Source organism: Neoarius graeffei, chromosome 2, assembly GCF_027579695.1.
Source record: "Neoarius graeffei isolate fNeoGra1 chromosome 2, fNeoGra1.pri, whole genome shotgun sequence".
In the NCBI taxonomy this organism is placed as follows: Eukaryota; Metazoa; Chordata; class Actinopteri; order Siluriformes; family Ariidae; genus Neoarius; species Neoarius graeffei.
Window position 1 is genome coordinate 119491426 of NC_083570.1, and position 20131 is coordinate 119511556.

At 48.8% G+C, this 20131-nt stretch overlaps 1 protein-coding gene across 1 annotated transcript in view; it reads right to left on the minus strand.

Annotated features, from left to right (window-relative positions):
* The window catches only part of ehmt2 (euchromatic histone-lysine N-methyltransferase 2), a 47604-nt gene that overhangs the window by 2327 nt on the left and 25146 nt on the right, over positions 1 to 20131 (minus strand). Inside the window, 19 exon segments of the mRNA XM_060915465.1 lie at positions 8029 to 8115; positions 8260 to 8375; positions 8539 to 8616; positions 8865 to 9009; positions 10090 to 10257; positions 11108 to 11262; positions 11365 to 11469; positions 12334 to 12435; positions 13675 to 13797; positions 14291 to 14397; positions 15924 to 16006; positions 16084 to 16329; positions 16497 to 16795; positions 16912 to 17055; positions 17156 to 17283; positions 17491 to 17586; positions 18873 to 18912; positions 18914 to 18994; positions 19116 to 19184. Coding sequence (XP_060771448.1) covers positions 8029 to 8115; positions 8260 to 8375; positions 8539 to 8616; positions 8865 to 9009; positions 10090 to 10257; positions 11108 to 11262; positions 11365 to 11469; positions 12334 to 12435; positions 13675 to 13797; positions 14291 to 14397; positions 15924 to 16006; positions 16084 to 16329; positions 16497 to 16795; positions 16912 to 17055; positions 17156 to 17283; positions 17491 to 17586; positions 18873 to 18912; positions 18914 to 18994; positions 19116 to 19184 — 2372 coding nt within the window.

Consider the following 20131-nt stretch of genomic DNA (forward strand, 5'->3'; position numbering starts at 1 on the left):
AGTGAGCATGAGTGTGAGTGAGCACGTGAGTGAGTGTGAGTGAGCACGTGAGTGAGTGAGCATGTGAGTGAGTGAGCACGTGAGTGAGCATGTGAGAGTGAGCGAGCGTGAGTGAGCACGTGAGTGAGTGAGCATGTGCGTGAGTGAGCACGTGAGAGTGAGCGAGCGTGAGTGAGCACGTGAGTGAGTGAGCATGTGCGTGAGTGAGCACGTGAGAGAGAGTGAGCGAGCGTGAGTGAGCACGTTAGTGAGTGTGAGCACGTGAGTGAGTGTGAGTGAGCACGTGAGTGTGAGTGAGCACGTGAGAGTGAGTGAGCATGTGAGTGAGCCAGGGCTTTACATTAACTTTTTTACTCACCGGCCACTGTGGCTAGTGGTTTTCCCAAGTCACTAGCCATTCAGCCTTTTCACTAGCCACAATTTTGTTGCCAGGAAATTGCAGTTTTTTCTTCACCATGATACGTTAAAGTTCGGAAGATCTAGATTTAATTATGAATGACAGCGTATAATGTATCTCTACAGTAGCACTCAATACTCAGTGCTGTTAAGGTCGCTCCCTATATGAAAACATGCAACCAATTCAGACAAAAATATAAACAGAGTATTCTGTTTATTGAACTCAAATTCAAGCCCCTTACAATATGAAATATCGTATAATATGAAAAATAGCATTCAGTACAACTGAACTGATTCTAATATTAAAAGTCCAATTCAAAACATTTATCACTGAAAAACATTTGATATGCAAGTATTAAGTGTATTATCAAGTATTATTATGTATATTATCTATTAATAGTGGCAGCACGGTGGTGTAGTGGTTAGCGCTGTCGCCTCACAGCAAGAAGGTCCGGGTTCGAGCCCCGGGGCCGGCGAGGGCCTTTCTGTGTGGAGTTTGCATGTTCTCCCCGTGTCCGCGTGGGTTTCCTCCGGGTGCTCCGGTTTCCCCCACAGTCCAAAGACATGCAGGTTAGGTTAACTGGTGACTCTAAATTGAGCGTAGGTGTGAATGTGAGTGTGAATGATTGTCTGTGTCTATGTGTCAGCCCTGTGATGACCTGGCGACTTGTCCAGGGTGTACCCCGCCTTTCGCCCGTAGTCAGCTGGGATAGGCTCCAGCTTGCCTGCGACCCTGTAGAAGGATAAAGCGGCTAGAGATAATGAGATGAGATGAGATCTATTAATAGTGTGTGTGTGTGAACATGTGTAGAGAGAGACATTAAATGTCCTCATTACATTCATCATCAGATGAGTCTGAATGGTCCATGAAAAATGGTCTTCGTGACCTGAGGCTTCCAGCAGGTCATAAGTTGATAGCTGGGGTGAGATCAACTTCTTTCCAATCGCGTGAACGTTTCTAACCAGCAGCTCCATCCTCTCCAGCTCAGCCGACTTCATGACAGCCAGGGACTGAAAGCAATGCTGTCCTGTAGTGACCAGCCGTCTCTGCCTGTTTTGATGTGATAGTACCGATGTGTGCATTTGACTTTTCGTGGTCCTTTATAGTTTCGAGTTTAAAATTACTGGTGCCTGTCTTTGCCAGACTTTCTACAGTCTTCGCAGTACAGGGTATTTTCGGTTTTGCTATGAATTAGCCAATCTCACCCAAACTTCCATTTGTCATTGAACTGTCTTATCTTCCTATTAGTGTCTTATTCATCTCCATGCCGCAGCCAGCTCTGAGGCCCCCGCGGTCTGGACCTCGGTCATTTTTAAGAGCTGAAAATAAATTTGTACGCAAAATATTCAACTGGATAAAAAAATAAAGAATAACATTAAAACGTCTCCGTAAAAAGTGCATTGTTAATAATGTTAAACGTTGACTCTGTCTTCTGTGTCTGTTTGGTGCACACGGCTCTGAGACCAAGAACACAAAAGCGAATGAGCGCGCGACTTGGGGGAGGAACGCAGTGCAGGAGACATGGGGTTTCCATGGTAACCATCAGCGCACTTTCATCAAGCTGTTCAATTGACATTTTCAAAGCAGCAGGCCTACCTTGTTTGTAATTTTAAAAATATAACCCCAATTCCAAAAAAGTTGGGACAAAGTACAAATTGTAAATAAAAACGGAATGCAATGATGTGGAAGTTTCAAAATTCCATATTTTATTCAGAACAGAACATAGATGACATATCAAATGTTTAAACTGAGAAAATGTATCATTTAAAGAGAAAAATTAGGTGATTTTAAATTTCATGACAACACCACATCTCAAAAAAGTTGGGACAAGGCCATGTTTCCCGCTGTGAGACATCCCCTTTTCTCTTTACAACAGTCTGTAAACGTCTGGGGACTGAGGAGACAAGTTGCTCAAGTTTAGGGACAGGAATGTTAACCCATTCTTGTCTAATGTAGGATTCTAGTTGCTCAACTGTCTTAGGTCTTTTTTGTTGCATCTTCCGTTTTATGATGCGCCAAATGTTTTCTATGGGTGAAAGATCTGGACTGCAGGCTGGCCAGTTCAGTACCCGGACCCTTCTTCTACGCAGCCACGATGCTGTAATTGATGCAGTATGTGGTTTGGCATTGTCATGTTGGAAAATACAAGGTCTTCTCTGAAAGAGACGTCGTCTGGATGGGAGCATATGTTGCTCTAGAACCTATCTACAGTGCCTTGAAAAAGTATTCATACCCCTTGAAGTTTTTCACATTTTTCCACCTTACAACCACGAACTTAAAAGTTTTTTATTGAGATTTTATGTGATAGACCAACACAGAGTAGCACATAATTGTGAAGTGAAACGAAAATGATAAATGGTCTTCAAAATTTTAAAGGTGTCATTCCACGACAAACTGTTTAATACTGGCTCTTTTTGAAATACTGTAGGCCACTCCGAGTTGCATATGCATGCTGCACGTGAAAATGTTCTTCTACCCCCATTCCCTGTATTAGCCTATGAAAGAAAACAGACGGAAAAACGAGCGAATCAGAAAAAGCCCTACGAACTTACATCACTTCGAAAATTAGTAGTCATGGCCTCGCCCATAACCCACTGGAGGGAGCGTCACAGTGCTGTTAGCCAATCAGAAGCAATATGTTTACATGTCATGAATATTCATGAGTAAGAGCTGAAATCCTGTCGTTCTCTCCCCACCCACTCCTCCACCAAACTAGAACAGCCTGAAACAGGAGAACCACAGCATTTTTTTCACCAAAACCGGCTCACAGGGCATTCATTCATACTAGAGACCACCGCACAATTAATGAAAAAACGATGCAAGGGGACCTTTAAACAAATAAAAATCTGAAAAATGTGATGTGCATTAGTATTCAGCCCCCCTGCGTCAATACTTTGTAGAGCCACCTTTTGCTGCAATTACAGCTGCAAGTGTTTTGTGGTATGTCTCTACCAGCTTTGCACATCTAGACGCTGAAATTTTTGCCCATTCTTCTTTGCAAAATAGCTCAAGCTCAGCCAGATTGGATGGAGAGCATCTGTGAAAAGCAGTTTTCAAGTCTTGCCACAGATGCTCAATGGGATTTAGGTCTGGACTTTGACTGGGCCATTCTAACACATGAATATTCTTTGATCTAAACCATTCCATTGTAGCTCTGGCTGTATGTTTAGGGTCATTGTCTTGCTGGAAGGTGAATCTCCTTCCCAGTCTCAAGTCTTTTGCAGCCTCCAACAGGTTTTCTTCCAGGATTGCCCTGTATTTAGCTCCATCCATCTTCCCATCAACTCTGACCAGCTTCCCTGTCCCTGCTGAAGAAAAGCATCCCCATAGCATGATGCTGCCACCACCATGTTTCACAGTGGGGATGGTGTGTGCAGGGTGATGAGCAGCGTTAGTTTTCCGCCACACATAGCGCTTTGCATTTAGGCCAAAAAGTTCAACTTTGGTCTCATCTGACCAAAGCACCTTCTTCCACATGTTTGCTGTGTCCCCTACATGGCTTCTGGCAAACTGCAAACAGGACTTCTTATGCCTGTCTTTCAACAACGGCTTTCTTCTTGCCACTCTTCCAAAAAGGCCAGATTTGTGGCGTGTACGACTTATAGTTGTCCTGTGCACAGATTCTCCCACCTGAGCTGTGGATTTCTGCAGCTCCTCCAGAGTGATCATGGGCCTCTTGGCTGCTTCTCTGACCAGTGCTCTCCTTGCTCGCTCTGTCAGTTTAGGTGGATGGCCATGTCTTGGTAGGTTTGCAGTTGTCTCATCTCATCTCATTATCTGTCGCCGCTTTATCCTGTTCTACAGGGTCGCAGGCAAGCTGGAGCCTATCCCAGCTGACTACGGGCGAAAGGCAGGGTACACCCTGGACAAGTCGCCAGGACCTGGTTTGCAGTTGTACCATACTTTTTCCATTTTTGAATGATGGATTGAACAGTGCTTCTTGAGATGTTCAGAGCTTGGGATATTTTTTTATAACCTAACCCTGCTTTAAACTTCTCCAGAACTTTATCCCTGACCTGTCTGGTGAGTTCTTTGGTCTTCATGATGCTGTTTGTTCTTCAGTGTTCTCTAACAAACCACTGAGGCCTTCACAGAACAAGTGTATTTATGCTGAGAGTAAATTACACACAGTAGGACTCTATTAACTAATTAGATGACTTCTGAAGGCAATTGATTGCACTGGATTGTATTTAGAGGTATCAGAGTACAGGGGGCTGAATACTAATGCACACCACATTTTTCAGATTTTTATTTGTTTAAAATTTTGAAGACCATTTATCATTTTCGTTTCACTTCACAATTATGTGCTACTCTGCGTTGGTCTGTCACATAAAATCTCAGTAAAAAACTTTTAAGTTCGTGGTTGTAAGGTGGAAAAATGTGAAAAAGTTCAAGGGGTATGCATACTTTTGCAAGGCACTGTATACCTTTCAGCATTGATGGTGTCTTTCCAGATGTGTAAGCTGCCCATGCCACACGCACTAATGCAACCCCATACCATCAGAGATGCAGGCTTCTGAACTGAGCGCCGATAACAACTTGGGTCGTCCTTCTCCTCTTTAGTCCGAATGACACGGCGTCCCTGATTTCCATAAAGAACTTCAAATTTTGATTCGTCTGACCACAGAACAGTTTTCCACTTTGCCACAGTCCATTTTAAATGAGCCTTGGCCCAGAGAAGACGTCTGCGCTTCTGGATCATGTTTAGATACGGCTTCTTCTTTGAACTACAGAGTTTTAGCTGGCAACGTCGGATGGCACGGTGAATTGTGTTCACAGATAATGTTCTCTGGAAATATTCCTGAGCCCATTTTGTGATTTCCAATACAGAAGCATGCCTGTATGTGATGCAGTGCCGTCTAAGGGCCCGAAGATCATGGGCACCCAGTATGGTTTTCCGGCCTTGACCCTTACGCACAGAGATTCTTCCAGACTCTCTGAATCTTTTGATGATATTATGCACTGTAGATGATGATATGTTCAAACTCTTTGCAATTTTACACTGTCGAACTCCTTTCTGATATTGCTCCACTATTTGTCAGTGCAGAATTAGGGGGATTGGTGATCCTCTTCCCATCTTTACTTCTGAAAGCCGCTGCCACTCTAAGATGCTCTTTTTATACCCAGTCATGTTAATGACCTATTGCCAATTGACCTAATGAGTTGCAATTTGGTCCTCCAGCTGTTCCTTTTTTGTACCTTTAACTTTTCCAGCCTCTTATTGCCGCTGTCCCAACTTTTTTGAGATGTGTTGCTGTCATGAAATTTCAAAATGTCTCACTTTCGACATTTGATATGTTGTCTATGTTCTATTGTGAATACAATATCAGTTTTTGAGATTTGTAAATTATTGCATTCCGTTTTTATTTACAATTTGTGCTTTGTCCCAACTTTTTTGGAATCGGGGTTGTAAATCATTCGATAGGCCAAAGCAATAGAGTGGAAAGTTTCAACTTATGTTTGCCTTGGATAACTTTGCCTAAAACATGGTGGTGTGTACTGATTTTTTTCCCAGACTGTTTTTGCGTGTAGGTGTAACGGATGCCAGATTGTTAATGTATCTCAGTTCCATAGGCTACATGGTTAGGGAATCTTTTGTCCTCATTGCTTGGGCCAGATCAAACCATACACAAGCTTAAACTATTCTTACTCTTGCCACATGATTTTTTTTTTTCAAAACCGATGATATTCAGTTCAAACACCATTAACAGTAATTTCAGGAATAGATCTCTTGTGTGATGTGTAATTCACCCTCTCATTTAAATATGGCGGAAATGTTTCGGCGTGCACTTTGCGCATCACGGACCTCAGTGATTTTAGAATGCTGCTCCGGCCCTGATCATCTCTGCCCCTTTTTCCCTGAGCAGCAGGGTTTGAAACTCCAGCTATACGCCGCCACATTGTGCGCTTGTCGTTCATTAAGCGCAGGTTACCGTATCACTGATTTTATCTGAGACGTTAACGAACATTCTAAACAATTCTAACATGATGTCAGAATATTTATGCAGGGGCTCATGGGAATTGTCGGCGCGCAATATTACATTGCAATGTGTTTATTATATCAGATGCCTTCAGAGAAAACTACAATTAAAATATATTGTCATACCACAGAATAAACCACCCGCCAAAGTGGCTAGTGGGACTAAAGTCATTACCCGCCAAAGCCCAATTTTACCCGCATTTGGCGGGTGGGCGGGTGCTAATGTAAAGCCCTGGAGTGAGCGTGTGAGTGAATGTGAGTGAGCGTTTGAGTGAGCATGTGAGTGAGCATGTGAGTGAGCGTGAGCAAGTGTGAGTGAGCATGTGACTGAGCGTGTGCAAGTGTGAGTGAGCATGTGACTGAGCATGTGAGTGAGTGTGAGTGAGCGTGAGCAAGTGTGAGTGAGCATGAGTGAGCATGTGAGTGAGTGTGAGTGAGCGTGAGCAAATGTGAGTGAGCATGTGACTGAGTGTGACTGAGCATGTGAGTGAGCGTGAGCAAGTGTGAGCGAGCATGTGACTGAGCATGTGAGTGAGTGAGTGTGAATGAGCGAGCGTGAGTGTGTGAGTGAGCGTGTGAGTGAGTGAGCGTGTGAGTGAGCGTGAGCAAGTGTGAGTGAGCATGTGACTGAGCGTGAGTGAGCATGTGAGTGAGTGTGAGCGAGCGTGAGCAAGTGTGAGTGAGCATGTGACTGAGCATGTGAGTGAGCGTGAGCGAGCGTGAGTGAGCATGTGACTGAGCATGTGAGTGAGCATGTGACTGAGCATGTGAGTGAGCGTGACTGAGCGTGAGGGAGCATGAGCAAGTGTGAGTGAGCATGTGACTGAGCATGTGAGTGAGTGAGCGTGTGAGTTTGAGTGAGCGTGTGAGTGAGCGTGAGTGCGAGTGAGCATGTGCAAGTGTGAGTGAGCGTAAGTGTGACCGAGCATGTGAGTGAGTGAGTGTGTGAGCGAGCGCAAGCGTGTGAGAGCTTGTGAGTGTGAGTGAGTGAGCATGTGAGTGTGAGCGTGAGCGAGTCAGTGTGTGAGTGCGCTTGTGAGTGAGCGTGTGAGCGAGCATGAGTCAGTGTGAGTGAGCGAGCGTGAGTGAGTGAGCGCACGAGTGAGCGTGAGAGAGCATGAGCAAGCGTGTGTGAGTGTGAGTGAGTCAGCATGCTTGTGAGTGAGCGTGAGTGAGCGCGTGAGTGTGAGCGAGTCAGCGTGAGTGTGAGCGTGCTTGTGAGCGTGAGAGTGAGTGAGCATGTGAGTGAGCATGAGCGCGTGAGTGGGCATGTGCAAGCGTGTGAGTGTGAGCGTGAGTGAGTCAGCATGTGAGTGTGAGCATGCTTGCGAGCGAGTGAGTGAGTGCGTGAGTGAGCGTGAGCGAGTCAGCGTGAGTGTGAGTGTGCTTGTGAGCATGTGAGTGAGTATATGAGTGAGTGTGAGCGAGCGCGAGTGAGCGAGCGCGAGTGAGCGAGCGCGAGTGAGCGAGCGCGAGTGAGCCTGAGTGCGTGCGTGAGTGAGTGTGCGAGTGAGAGCGAGCGTGTGAGTGAGCGCAAGAGTGAGCATGAGTGAACCTGAGTGAGCGCGTGAGCGAGTGTGTGAGTGAGAGTGAGCGCGAGAGTGAGCGCGAGCGTGAGTGAGCGAGTGAGCATGTGAGTGTGAGCACTGACTCGCAGATGAAGCTCCCCTGAGGAATGTCCTGAAGAGCTCGGACTCCCCATCCCATCTTCTCAGTGCGGTACAGCTGTAAACGCACCCTTACACACACACACACACACACACACACACACACACACACACACACACACACAGAGTATTAAACAGAGACACAGTAGGTTCACTGAGATCCATGCTGCAGTGTCAGTGATGTCACAGGGCACGGTGCGATGTGATTGGCTCACTTGATTCCAGCCTGCACCACTCGGTTCTTGCAGGTCTTGTGGCAGGAGCAGGCGAGGTTACACTCAAAGATCAGAGGAGGCTCGATCTTATTAAACTCCTGCAGCAGACGCTGATCCTGTCAACACACACACACACACACACATTAACCCCTCACACAGTCACATACACACTCACAAACACTTGCACACAAATTAAAGCATACACACAACTGCACATGTTCCAGGGCTTGTTTCTCTCTCTCTCTCTCTCTCTCTCTCTCTCACACACACGCCTCTTACCTTGTCATACCAGCAGCGGATGCTGAGTTGTCCACACAGGCAGTTACTGGAGGAGCAGTCATCTGTACAGGTACAGTGCTACACACACACACACACACACACAAAAGAATCAAAACTTTCAAAATATAACAAACCACAATCTGGTCATCACTAACATGTTCATAGCTAGTTCTCTCAACAGTAACTACCTGCAGGTGTGTGTGTGTGTGTGTGTGTGTGCGCACGTGTGTGCACACGTGTCTACCTGCAGGTGTGTGTGTGTGTGCGCACGTGTGTGCACACATGTGTCTACCTGCAGGTGTGTGTGTGTGCGCACGTGTGTCTACCTGCAGGTGTGTGATGTTGCGGTCGATGTTCATGGCGGAGGTCTCACAGTTCTCGGCGATGTATTTGTAGTCTGATGGACAGTCTTCATCATCCACACCGTTAACACACGGGATCGGCACGTTCTCATAACCCTGAGCCACATCACTACACACACACACACACACACACACACACACACACACACACACACACAGCACAGATTCAAGTTCCAGTACAAAGGCTTCCAGTCCAAATTACAATGCTAAAGGTTCTGGTTCCAACACCAAAGATTCTGATACCAGTACTAAAGGGGGTAGTCTTCAAAATAAAGAACCCAGTCCCAGTTCCAAAGGTTCCAGCTCAAATAACTAAGGGTCCAGTTCCAACACAAACGGCACTGTTTACAAGACCGACTCCCAACAGGAGAGAATCCACTTGAAGCACCAAAGAATCCTCTTTCAGTACCAAAGGATCCAGTTCCAAAGCCAAAGGATTCCAGTAACAAATAGATCTAGCACCGATATCAAAGGTTAACCCAAGTACCACAAGTTACCACTCCCAAAGGATTCCCAATTATCAAAAGGTTCCTTTTACAATCCAGAACACCAATTTACCCAGTACCAGTACTTCAGGTTCTCATTACAGTACCAGTATTTCAAATACAAAGCCCACTGTCAACATAAAAGGTTCCTGTTCCTGTACCATAATTAGTCTTAGTACCAAATGTTTTAGTTCCAGTAGCAAGAGATCCAGCTTCAAGACCAAACAGTTCAATTCCAGCAACAATTAACCCAGATCCAGTACCATACAGCTCCAGTTCCAAAATTAACGCACTTTCAATTTAAATCGACGCAATACCAAACACATCAAGTTCCAGTACCAAATGGATTGAGTTCCAACACCAAAAAGTTCTGTTCCAATACCACAACTCCTTTTCCAATACTACACGGATCCGGTTCCAAACCCAAACAGATCCAGCTTTCTCAAAACGCTCAGTTTCAGTACCAGATGGTTCCAGTTCCAACAAGAAACAGGTTTCCTTTCACTTTGGGCTCAACACTGGTCTTGTTGGTCTCAGTGGAAAAGAAACACAGCCCCAGGTTCTGGTCCTGCTTTAGCAGGTTCTGGTTTCTGAATGGACAAGCTGCCAGAGTACCCCCCATGAACAGTGCTGCACTATTCAGTACCGTTGGACGTGATTTAGGACGCGACCCATGGACAGAGTGAACCGGATGGAACTCAGACCTGCAGATGATCCTCTCCGTCCGCACAATCCGATTGGCTATCCCTCTCCTCAACTTTCTGTTTATCTGGAGCGCCACCCACACTGGCGAATCAGGTCGCGCCAAGGAGAGGGGTGTGTCCCCTTCTTTATTCACGACATCAATATCCGCCCCTCGGGACAGGAACAGCCTGGAGGAGAGAGAGACAGTTTTAATCCATATGCAACTGTATAACGTCAACAGAAAACAGAAACATTCAAAAGGAGAGACAGACGGGAAGATGAAGGGAAGCAAGACAAAGATGAGAAAAGGTTAACAAGGTCAGAAAATGATGAAGGAATGAAAGAAAGAAAATAAAGACAGAGAGACAAAAAAAGGAAGACAGAGAGACAGTCAGTACGAAGGACAGACTAACTGACTGACAGATGGTAGAAAGAGAGATACAGACATCAAGAAGGGCAGACAGACAGACAGACGGCCAGAGAGACAGCCAACATGATGGACCGATTAGCTGACTGATAGACAGGCAGACAGTATGAATAACAGGCAGATGGACAGAGAGACAGACATTAAGAAGGGCAGACAGAGAGACAGTATGAAGGACAGTACGAAAAATGGACAGACGTGAAAGACAGAGATACAGACATTAAGAAGGACAAACAAAGAGACAGGCAGTATGAAGGACAGACAGTACAAAGAATGGACAGACAGACATTATGAAAGACAGATACAGACATCAAGAAGGGCAGACAGACAGACGGCCAGCAACATGATGAACCGATTAGCTGACTGATAGACAGGCAGACAGTATGAATAACAGACAGATGGACAGACAGAGAGACAGACATTAAGAAGGACAGACAGACAGTATGAAGGACAGTATGAAAAATGGACAGACATACAGACATTAAGAAGGACAGGCAAACAGACAGGCAGTATGAAGGACAGACAGTACAAAGAATGGACAGACAGACATTATGAAAGACAGATACAGAAATTAAGAAGGGCAGACAGACAGGCAGAATGAAGGACAGACGGACGTGATGCAGTGGAGGTGTCCCTCGCGGGCGGCGATGTGCAGGGGCGTGTCCCCGTGCAGGTTGACGGAGGTCAGAGGACACCCAGCATTCAGGATGAGCTCAGCGATCTGAGCACTGCCAGCAAACGATGCCCAGTGCACACACACGTTCATCTCCTACACACACACACACACACACACTTATGTCCATGTACATTTGTATATATGTGTGTGAGAGAGACAGAGAGAGAGAGACAGAGAGGCGTGTGTGTGAGAGACCTTGTCCTTCAGCGTGACGTCGGCTCCTCGGTTCAGCAGCGCTCTGATCACGTCAGTGTGTTTATGTTCAGCAGCCCAGATTATAGGAGTCCAACCACCACTGTCCTACAGAGAGACAGACAGGAGGAGAGACAGACAGGTGGAGAGACTTTAATAACGTTATTCACTACTAGTCATGTTGACCATCTCATGCTAACCTTATACCGGATAATCTTTGTATTTTTGTGATTTATAATGTTGATGATGGACCACACCAGCACATCCGATCCCTCGAGCGCTTCAACAGACACTTTCAGACCAGAGGAACTTTTCCACAGTCCTTAGAGCTGTTGGAGGAAGGTTCTGAGAGACTCTTTATCTCCTACTTCAGAGGAGCTTCTCCCCAGCACAGGAGGAACCCTGAGTGATGTCAGCATGTGCTGACTGGTCCAGATGAAGGGTGGGACACATGAGTCAATGCAGGCTGCATTACACAGCTCTGATAACCGCCACGTTTACCAACAGCTCTTACAGTTAGCGTTACAATGAAAATTAGTCTCACTAAATGTTCTTGTCGATGTTTTTTTTTTTATCCATCACATCAGAAAACCCTGAGAATATAAAATAATAACCCACACTAACACGTTAGGGAAACATTTACAGCAAAATCAAGAACTCAATTCCACCACAATGCAGCATGGAACACGTCCTGGTCTCCCCCATTCAACAGCGCAGTGGAACGATCCGTTTCTATAGAAACATGCCACTGAAACACAACACGTGATCATGGACAAGTTTCAATCCTGTGTTAGTGTGCTGTTTTCACAACAATGCAAACTAGTGATGTCGCTATAGCAACCGTCGTCTGGCTTATGTCACTTCAGCGTTCCTACTGGTGGTACGAATGTAAACAGAGACACGCCCCTGAAGGTGTGTCGTTCCTGGGGGCAGTTCCTCTCACTGAGACCCGAGAACACACTTCAGCCTCACCTGAGCGTTAATGTCCACCTGTCCGGTGTTGAGCAGCAGCGTGACGATCTCCAAATTCCCCAGCTTAGCAGCATGATGGAGACCTGTGGAGCCGTCCTCCTCCTGGGGGGGGGGGGGGGGGGGGAGAGAGTGGAGACAGAGAGAGAGAGAGGAGACAGAGAGAGAGGAGACAGAGAGAGACAGAGGGAGAGAGAGAGGAGACAGAGATAGAGACAGAGAGAGAGTGGAGACAGAGAGAGAGAGAGAGGAGACAGAGAGAGAGGAGACAGGGGGGGGGGAGAGAGACAGGAGACAGAGAGAGGAGACAGAGAGAGAGAGGAGACAGAGAGAGGAGACAGAGAGAGAGACAGAGAGAGGAGACAGAGAGAGAGACAGAGAGAGGAGACAGAGAGAGAGACAGAGAGAGGAGACAGAGAGAGAGGGGAGACAGAGAGGGGGGGAGAGAGACAGGAGACAGAGAGAGAGAGGGGGAGAGAGAGAGGAGACAGAGAGAGGAGACAGAGAGGAGACAGAGAGAGAGGGAGAGAGAGGAGACAGAGAGAGAGAGGAGACAGAGAGAGAGAGAGAGAGAGGGAGAGAGAGAGGAGACAGAGAGAGGAGACACAGAGAGAGAGGGGGAGAGAGAGAGGAGACACACAGAGAGAGAGGGAGAGAGAGAGGAGACAGAGAGAGGAGACACAGAGAGAGAGAGGGAGAGAGAGAGAGGAGACAGAGAGAGAGGGAGAGAGAGAGGAGACAGAGAGAGGAGACACAGAGAGAGAGAGGGAGAGAGAGAGAGGAGACAGAGAGAGAGGGAGAGAGAGAGGAGACAGAGAGAGGAGACACAGAGAGAGAGAGGGAGAGAGAGAGAGGAGACAGAGAGAGAGAGAGAGAGAGAGAGGGGGAGAGAGAGAGGAGACAGAGAGGGGGAGAATTATATCAGATTAATATTAACTACACAATGCAGTGCTTGGACCCCTATAGAACCTTTAATTATTATTTTTGCTTTTCGATAATCATATTCCATTTCTAAAGACATGACTTTGCTATTTTCCAGGCTCTTAAAACTTTTTATTTCTTCATTAAATCCCAACTCTACATTTTTATTCCTATTTATTTTAAAGGAACACTGTAGAAAGTTCTTGATTTTTATGAACACAGCACTTTCCTCGACTGAAGCTGCAGCTTATTGTGCATTATTACATCTCCACAACCAAGAGTAAAAACTGTAAAAATTAATAAATAATTATTAAAAAATAGAACTGCGAATAGAAATACACTGATCTCATTGCAGTCTTACTAAACAGTGAAAATTATAAAACAAACCCAGAACAAAACAAAACTCTGTGTGTGTGTACTCACGACGTGGTAAACACACGCTCCGCTCTGTATGAGGTACCTCGTCACCTCCACCTGATTGTTAATGATGGCCTCCAGTAGTGGAGTCCTCTGACTCTTATCCTGGGCATCCACTTTAGCGCCTGCCTAAAAACACCACACACAGGACATGGATTATTAACACAAATTACATATTTTCCTGTGCAAGTAGTTAAATTCCTAGAATTCCCCTGCAGGATTGCATAAACTTCTGGAATTCCATGCGAGTGGTTAAACTGTCTAAAAGCCGATGAATGAGCCTAAAACCACCGCAGTCCCGTTGTACGAATGCAAAATCTTGCACAGTTTCCCTGTGTGTGCTGCCAAATTCCCAGAGTTCACATGCAGGATTGTGTAAAGCTACAGATTTCCCATGCACAACTGGCTAAAACTCCCAGATTTCCCATTTATGGGTTGTTCAACTACCCAAATTCCTCTGAATGAGCGGCTGCATTCCCAGAATCCCCCTGCACAAGTGCCTAAACTGCAGGAATTCCTCCAAATTAGTGGTTTAACTCCCAGAATTCTCTTTGGTGACTGGATAAATTCTAATGATTTTCCCCAAGAGAGTGGAGAAACTGTCAGAATTCCGTTGCGGTACCTGGATGAGCAGGTAACAGATCTCTAGCAGGCCGCGCTGAGCAGCAGCATGAAGAGCAGAGCGTCGGTTCTGAGAGTCAGACTGGTACACTGGGTCTATACCCTCCACTAGGGGGAGAGGGAGACAAAGTAGGAAGAGGAAAGAGACACGGGGGAGAGAGAGAGAGAGACAGGGGAGGGGGGAGAGAGAGAGAGACAGGAGGAGGGGGGAGGGAGAGAGAGACGGGGGAGGGAGATGGGGAGAGAGCATGAGAGAGAGAGAGACGGGGGAGGGGAGAGAGCGAGAGAGACACGGAGGGAGAAAGAGAGATGGGGAGAGAAAGAGAGAGACGGGGAGAGAGAGAGAGCAGGGGGAGAGAGAGAGAGCAGGGGGAGAGAGAGAGAGCAGGGGGAGAGAGAGACGGAGGAGGGGAGAGAGACGGGGAGGGAGGGGGGAGAGAGAGACGGGGAGGGAGGGGGGAGAGAGAGACGGGGAGGGAGGGGGGAGAGAGAGACGGGGAGGGAGGGGGGAGAGAGAGACGGGGAGGGAGGGGAGAGAGAGACGGGGAGGGAGGGGAGAGAGAGACGGGGAGGGAGGGGAGAGAGAGACGGGGAGGGAGGGGAGAGAGAGAGACGGGGAGGGAGGGGGAGAGAGAGAGACGGGGAGGGAGGGGAGAGAGAGAGACGGGGAGGGAGGGGAGAGAGAGAGACGGGGAGGGAGGGGAGAGAGAGAGACGGGGAGGGAGGGGAGAGAGAGAGACGGAGAGAAAGATGGGGAGGAGGGAACGAGACAGGGAGGGAGGGGGGAGAGAGACGGGGGAGGGGGGAGAGACGGGGAGGAGGGAGAGACGGAGGAGGGAGAGAGACGGGGAGGGAGGAGGGAGAGAGACGGGGAGGGAGGAGGGAGACGGGGAGGGAGGGGGAGGGAGACAGGGAGGGAGGGGGAGAGAGACGGGGAGGGGGGAGAGAGACGGGGGAGGGGGAGAGAGAGACGGGGAGGGGGGAGAGACGGAGGAGGGAGCGAGACGGAGGGGGGAGAGAGACGGGGGAGGGGGGAGAGAGACGGGGGAGGGGGAGAGACGGGAGGGAGGAGGGAGAGAGACAGGGAGAGAGGGGGAGGGAGAGAGACAGGGAGGGAGGGGGAGGGAGAGAGACAGGGAGGGAGGGGGAGGGAGAGAGACAGGGAGGGAGGGGGAGGGAGGAGGGAGAGAGACAGGGAGGGAGGGGGAGGGAGGAGGGAGAGAGACAGGGAGGGAGGGGGAGGGAGAGAGAGAGAGAGACGGGGAGGGGAGAGAGAGAGAGAGAGACGGGGAGGGGAGAGAGAGAGAGACGGGGAGAGAGAGAGACGGGGAGGGAGAGACAGATGGGAGAGACAGATGGGAGAGAGACAGATGGGGAAGAGTGACAGGGGACAGAGAGAAAAAGAGACAGACAGGGAGAGAGAGAAAGAGAGACAGACAGGGGGAGAGAGAGAGGGGGAGAGAGGGGGAGGGAGAGAGAGGGGGAGTCAGAGCGAGAGAGAGGGGGAGTCAGAGCGAGAGAGAGGGGGAGGGAGAGAGAGACCAGATTAATTGGTTCTAGTGTAGAGAGGAGAGCTGATTGGTGGAGCTGGTTTTAAATGGAGAGAGCTGATTGGACTGGTTGGCTGTACATACTGAGCATGAGCAGAACCCTGTGCACTTCGCCCTGTTTGGCGGCCGGATAGAGCTGTCGTGGGTGGAACCGCAGCTTCTTCTTCCTGATCAATCAGAACACAGAATGAATAAAAAAAACCCACCTTCTACAAGCATTCCTGTGTGTGAGAGACATCATTACCTCTCAGTCTCCTGACTGAGAATGGCTCTCTGCAGCGCCGCCCTGCTGTCTCCAGCAGGAAGTGCACCAGGACACACCGGCTTTCCATTGGGGAGGACGAGGGAGGGGCCAACACTATCTACACCCCCCTCACCCAGAGAAACCACATCCTCGACTCCACCCACTCCTGAAGCTGTAGCAGCATTGGGGGATGTGGACTGAGGCCCCACCCCTTTCCTGAACTCACCACGCCAGTGCATCCTGGCACTGATGATGGAGGTGGAGGAGTAGGAGGGGTAAGGGGGAGTCAGAAAGAAAACAACAAATAATAAACAAAGAGAGAGAGATGTTTATTGATGTATAAAACATGAACAAACACGAGGAACAATATGCTGTGTGTTTAACAGTCACACCTCCCGATCTTATCCTCTAACCTGATTGGCTCCCCGGTCCTCCTTTCGTTGCTAAGCGCCGTGTTTGCGGCTGCCAGTGCAGAAGGGAGAAGCGGAGTGGTGGAGGAGGCAGTTGCCGTGACAACAGCTGCCCCTGAAGATGATGACGGAGGTATGATGACCTCTTGTGCCTCAGAGGCATCCTCGCCACAATGGGGGCAGAAAAGCAGGCCAACGCCTACAGAGCTGCTTCGGCTCCGCCCACCCCCCAGAACTGACACACAGCCACGGTGGAACCGATGAGCGATACGGACGTCTGGACAACACTCTAGGAAGGTCCCCTAGGACATTATCCACAGTGTTAAGACACAGGTCTGTTATTTACAGCGTGTGTGTGTGTGTGTGTGTGTGTGTGTGTGTGTGTGTGTGTGTGTGTGTGTGTGTGTCTCTGTCTTACAGACAGGCAGAAGTAGCCACAGCCCGGACAGCAGTGATGTTTCACCATGTGAGAGCGATGAGTTTCACACAGCACCATGAGAGAGACTCGGCTGGACGGGCGCATCGTCTCCCCCTTTATGATGGAGTTGGTACAGCCCACAAGCTGAGAGACACACAGGGAGTGGAGACAGGTGGGATAAGAGAACCCACATTAACGGCACCATGTATGAATTACAGAACCCACATTTCTCTCTCTCTCTCACCTGTCCATTGACGCTCTCAATGGCCATGCAGGTTGGTTGTGTGCTCGTTGCCAGTTTGTGCACACGTGGAGCCTCCATTCTACAGCTACACAACGGCAACTCCTCCATCCGCTCCATCTCTCGATCATCTACAAACAGAGAGATGGGTGGAGGCGGATAGAGAATAGAAACAGACAGACAGACAGACAAAAAGTGACAAAGAGAGAGATAGAAGGAAATTGTCAAACAGTTTATGACCGTCACCTTTTCAAACTTGTATTTGCATGCAGATTAGGCCACGCCTCCTTTACAACTGAGCTGTCTCACTGAAGGGTCCTCGGTCAGGTGACACCTACCTGTGTGAGGAGACAGTGTGAGACTGTCTGCAGCAGAGTTGTCCAGAGACCCCAGAGGAACTTCAGTGTACTCAGTGGAGCCTCCTAATGGAGGGGCTGCAACACACACACACACACACACAGTCTGATGTTGCAACTGATCAGTCAATGTGTACATGCCTCCGTCTGCTGCTGTCCCGTTGTCCCTCTGTCTCTCTCTGTCTGTTTATCGGTCTCTCTCTCTCTCACTGTATATCTCTGTCCCCATGTCTGTTTACACATTCCTTGATCAATCTGTCATTCAGTCCATCCCTTCTTCAGTCTTTCTGTCTCTCCGTCCATGTCTGTCCACAGTGTCTGTCCTATTATCTTTCTCCCTTCATCCCTTTATCTCCCTTCCTCCATCTGCCTTTCCCATCATCAGTCTGTCTCTCCTATTATCTCTCTGTTGCTCTATCCATCTCTCTGTCTAGCCCACTTCTGGTTTTCAGATTGTCTGCCCCCCCGTCCATTCCCCTGCTCATCTCCCTGTCCATCCCCCTGCCACTCTGTCCATCTCCCTGCCCCCTGCCCATCTCCCTGTCCATCCCCCTGCCACTCTGTCCATCTCCCTGCCCATCCCCCTGCTCCCCTGTCCATCCGCCTGCCCCCCTGCCACTCTGTCCATCCCCCTGCCACTCTATCCATCCGCCTGCCCAACCCATCTCCCTGTCCATCCCCCTGCCCCGTCCATCTCCCTGTCCATCCCCCTGCCCCGTCCATCTCCCTGTCCATCCCCCTGCCCCCGTCCATCTCCCTGTCCATCCCCCTGCCCCCGTCCATCTCCCTGTCCATTCCCCTGCCCCCGTCCATCTCCCTGTCCATCTCCCTGCCCCCCATCCATCTCCCTGCCCCCTGTCCATCTCCCTGTCCACCCCCCTGCCACTCTGTCCATCTCCCTGTTCATCCCCTGCCCTCCCGTCCATCCCCCTGCCCTCCCGTCCATCCCCCTGCCCATCTCCCTGTTCAGCCCACTGTCTGGTTTTCAGATTGTCTGCCCCCCCCATCCATCTCCCTGCCCCCCTGTCCATCTCCCTGTTCAGCCCACTGTCTGGTTTTCAGATTGTCTGGTTTTCAGATTGTCTGCCCCCTCATCCATCTCCCTGTCCAGCCCATTGTCCGGTTTTCAGATTGTCTGCCCCCCCATCCATCTCCCTGCCCCCCGTCCATCTCTCTGTCCATCTCCCTGCCCCACTGTCCATCTCTCTGTCCAGACCATTGTCTGGGTTTCAGGTTATGTATCTGTCTGTCCCTCTATCCATATATCTGTCTGTCCCACTACCTGTCTGTACATCTGTCTGACTCACCCAACCAAATCTATTACCATGTTGATGAGATGAGATGCAAAACACTCACACACACACCTCTGTCTGTTTCTGCAGCTGGCAATGAGCCTCTCTTCCTGTCCTTTTTTTTGCTGTTTCCATGGTGATTCTTGCTCTCCTTTCTTTTTTCGCCCTCCTCTTGGCTGATCGGATGAAGACCCCTACAGATGCAACAAACACACACACACACACACACACACACGTCAGTGATAACACACGAGCCCCTCAGAGTTACGCAGCAGAAGGAACCAGTCTTCACCGGGATTGGCTAGAGCCACTCACATGATCAGATATTCTCTCTGCCTCATCCTCCATTCGCACATCCTCTCCCTCCATCATCCCATCTTCAGACTGTTAAACACAAGAGCACAAAGACACAGAACTCAGGAATCCCACCTCACTGAGTTATCAGAGAGAGAAAGCAAGAGAGAGAGAGAGAGAGAGAGAGAGAGAGAGAAAGAAACACAGAGAGTAAACCAGAGAGAGAGTGAACGCACGAGACAGAGAGAGCACGCGCGAGACAGACAGTGAGTCAGAGGAACAGTGAGAGAGAGAGAGAGCACAAGACAGAGAGTGAGTCACAGAGTCAGAGAGTGCAAGACAGAGTGAGTCAGAGAGAGAGAGTGCGAGACAGAGAGTGAGTCAGAGAGAGCAAGCGCAAGACAGAGTGTGAGAGAGAGGGTCAGAGTTGTAGAGTCAGAGTCAGACAGTGAGTCACAGAGTAAGATACCCCATTCCCAGTCACAGTGAAAAACGTTATTTTCCGTAATCTTTTGTTCCCGCTCCTGCGAGAAACAGAGCTATCAGGTTTGTAAGTTGTGACGGTGATGCTGCTGCTGGCGATGATGTAAATGATGATGTAATGACTGCCTCAAAGTAATGCAAACGGTGGCGACTTAAAACAACAAATGAACATCAGGTACAGTGAGAGCACCGTATCCATGGAGACACGGTTCAACGTCCAACACGGAGTCGAACCTGTGGATCAGAGTGACGCGTTTACAACTGGGTTCTTATGGACAGACTCACAATAACATTTCATTTATAAATTACAAAACAGGATGTGGCAGCGGAGGCGTGGCTGAGCGTCAGTCTGTGAATGGAGGGCAGAGTCAGGGAAGGTGAGTGGTCATGTCACTACACCTGTTGTCAATTAACGTGTGTTTGTGTGTCTCCTCCAGTGACCACGCCTTATAAAAGGAAATTGAGAAGGGGAGGTCGGTGCTGAGGGCTTGTTAGTAGCCTGTGTGCGTGTCTGTCTGTCTGTGAGAAAGAGTCTGAGCTGTGTGCTGAAAAGC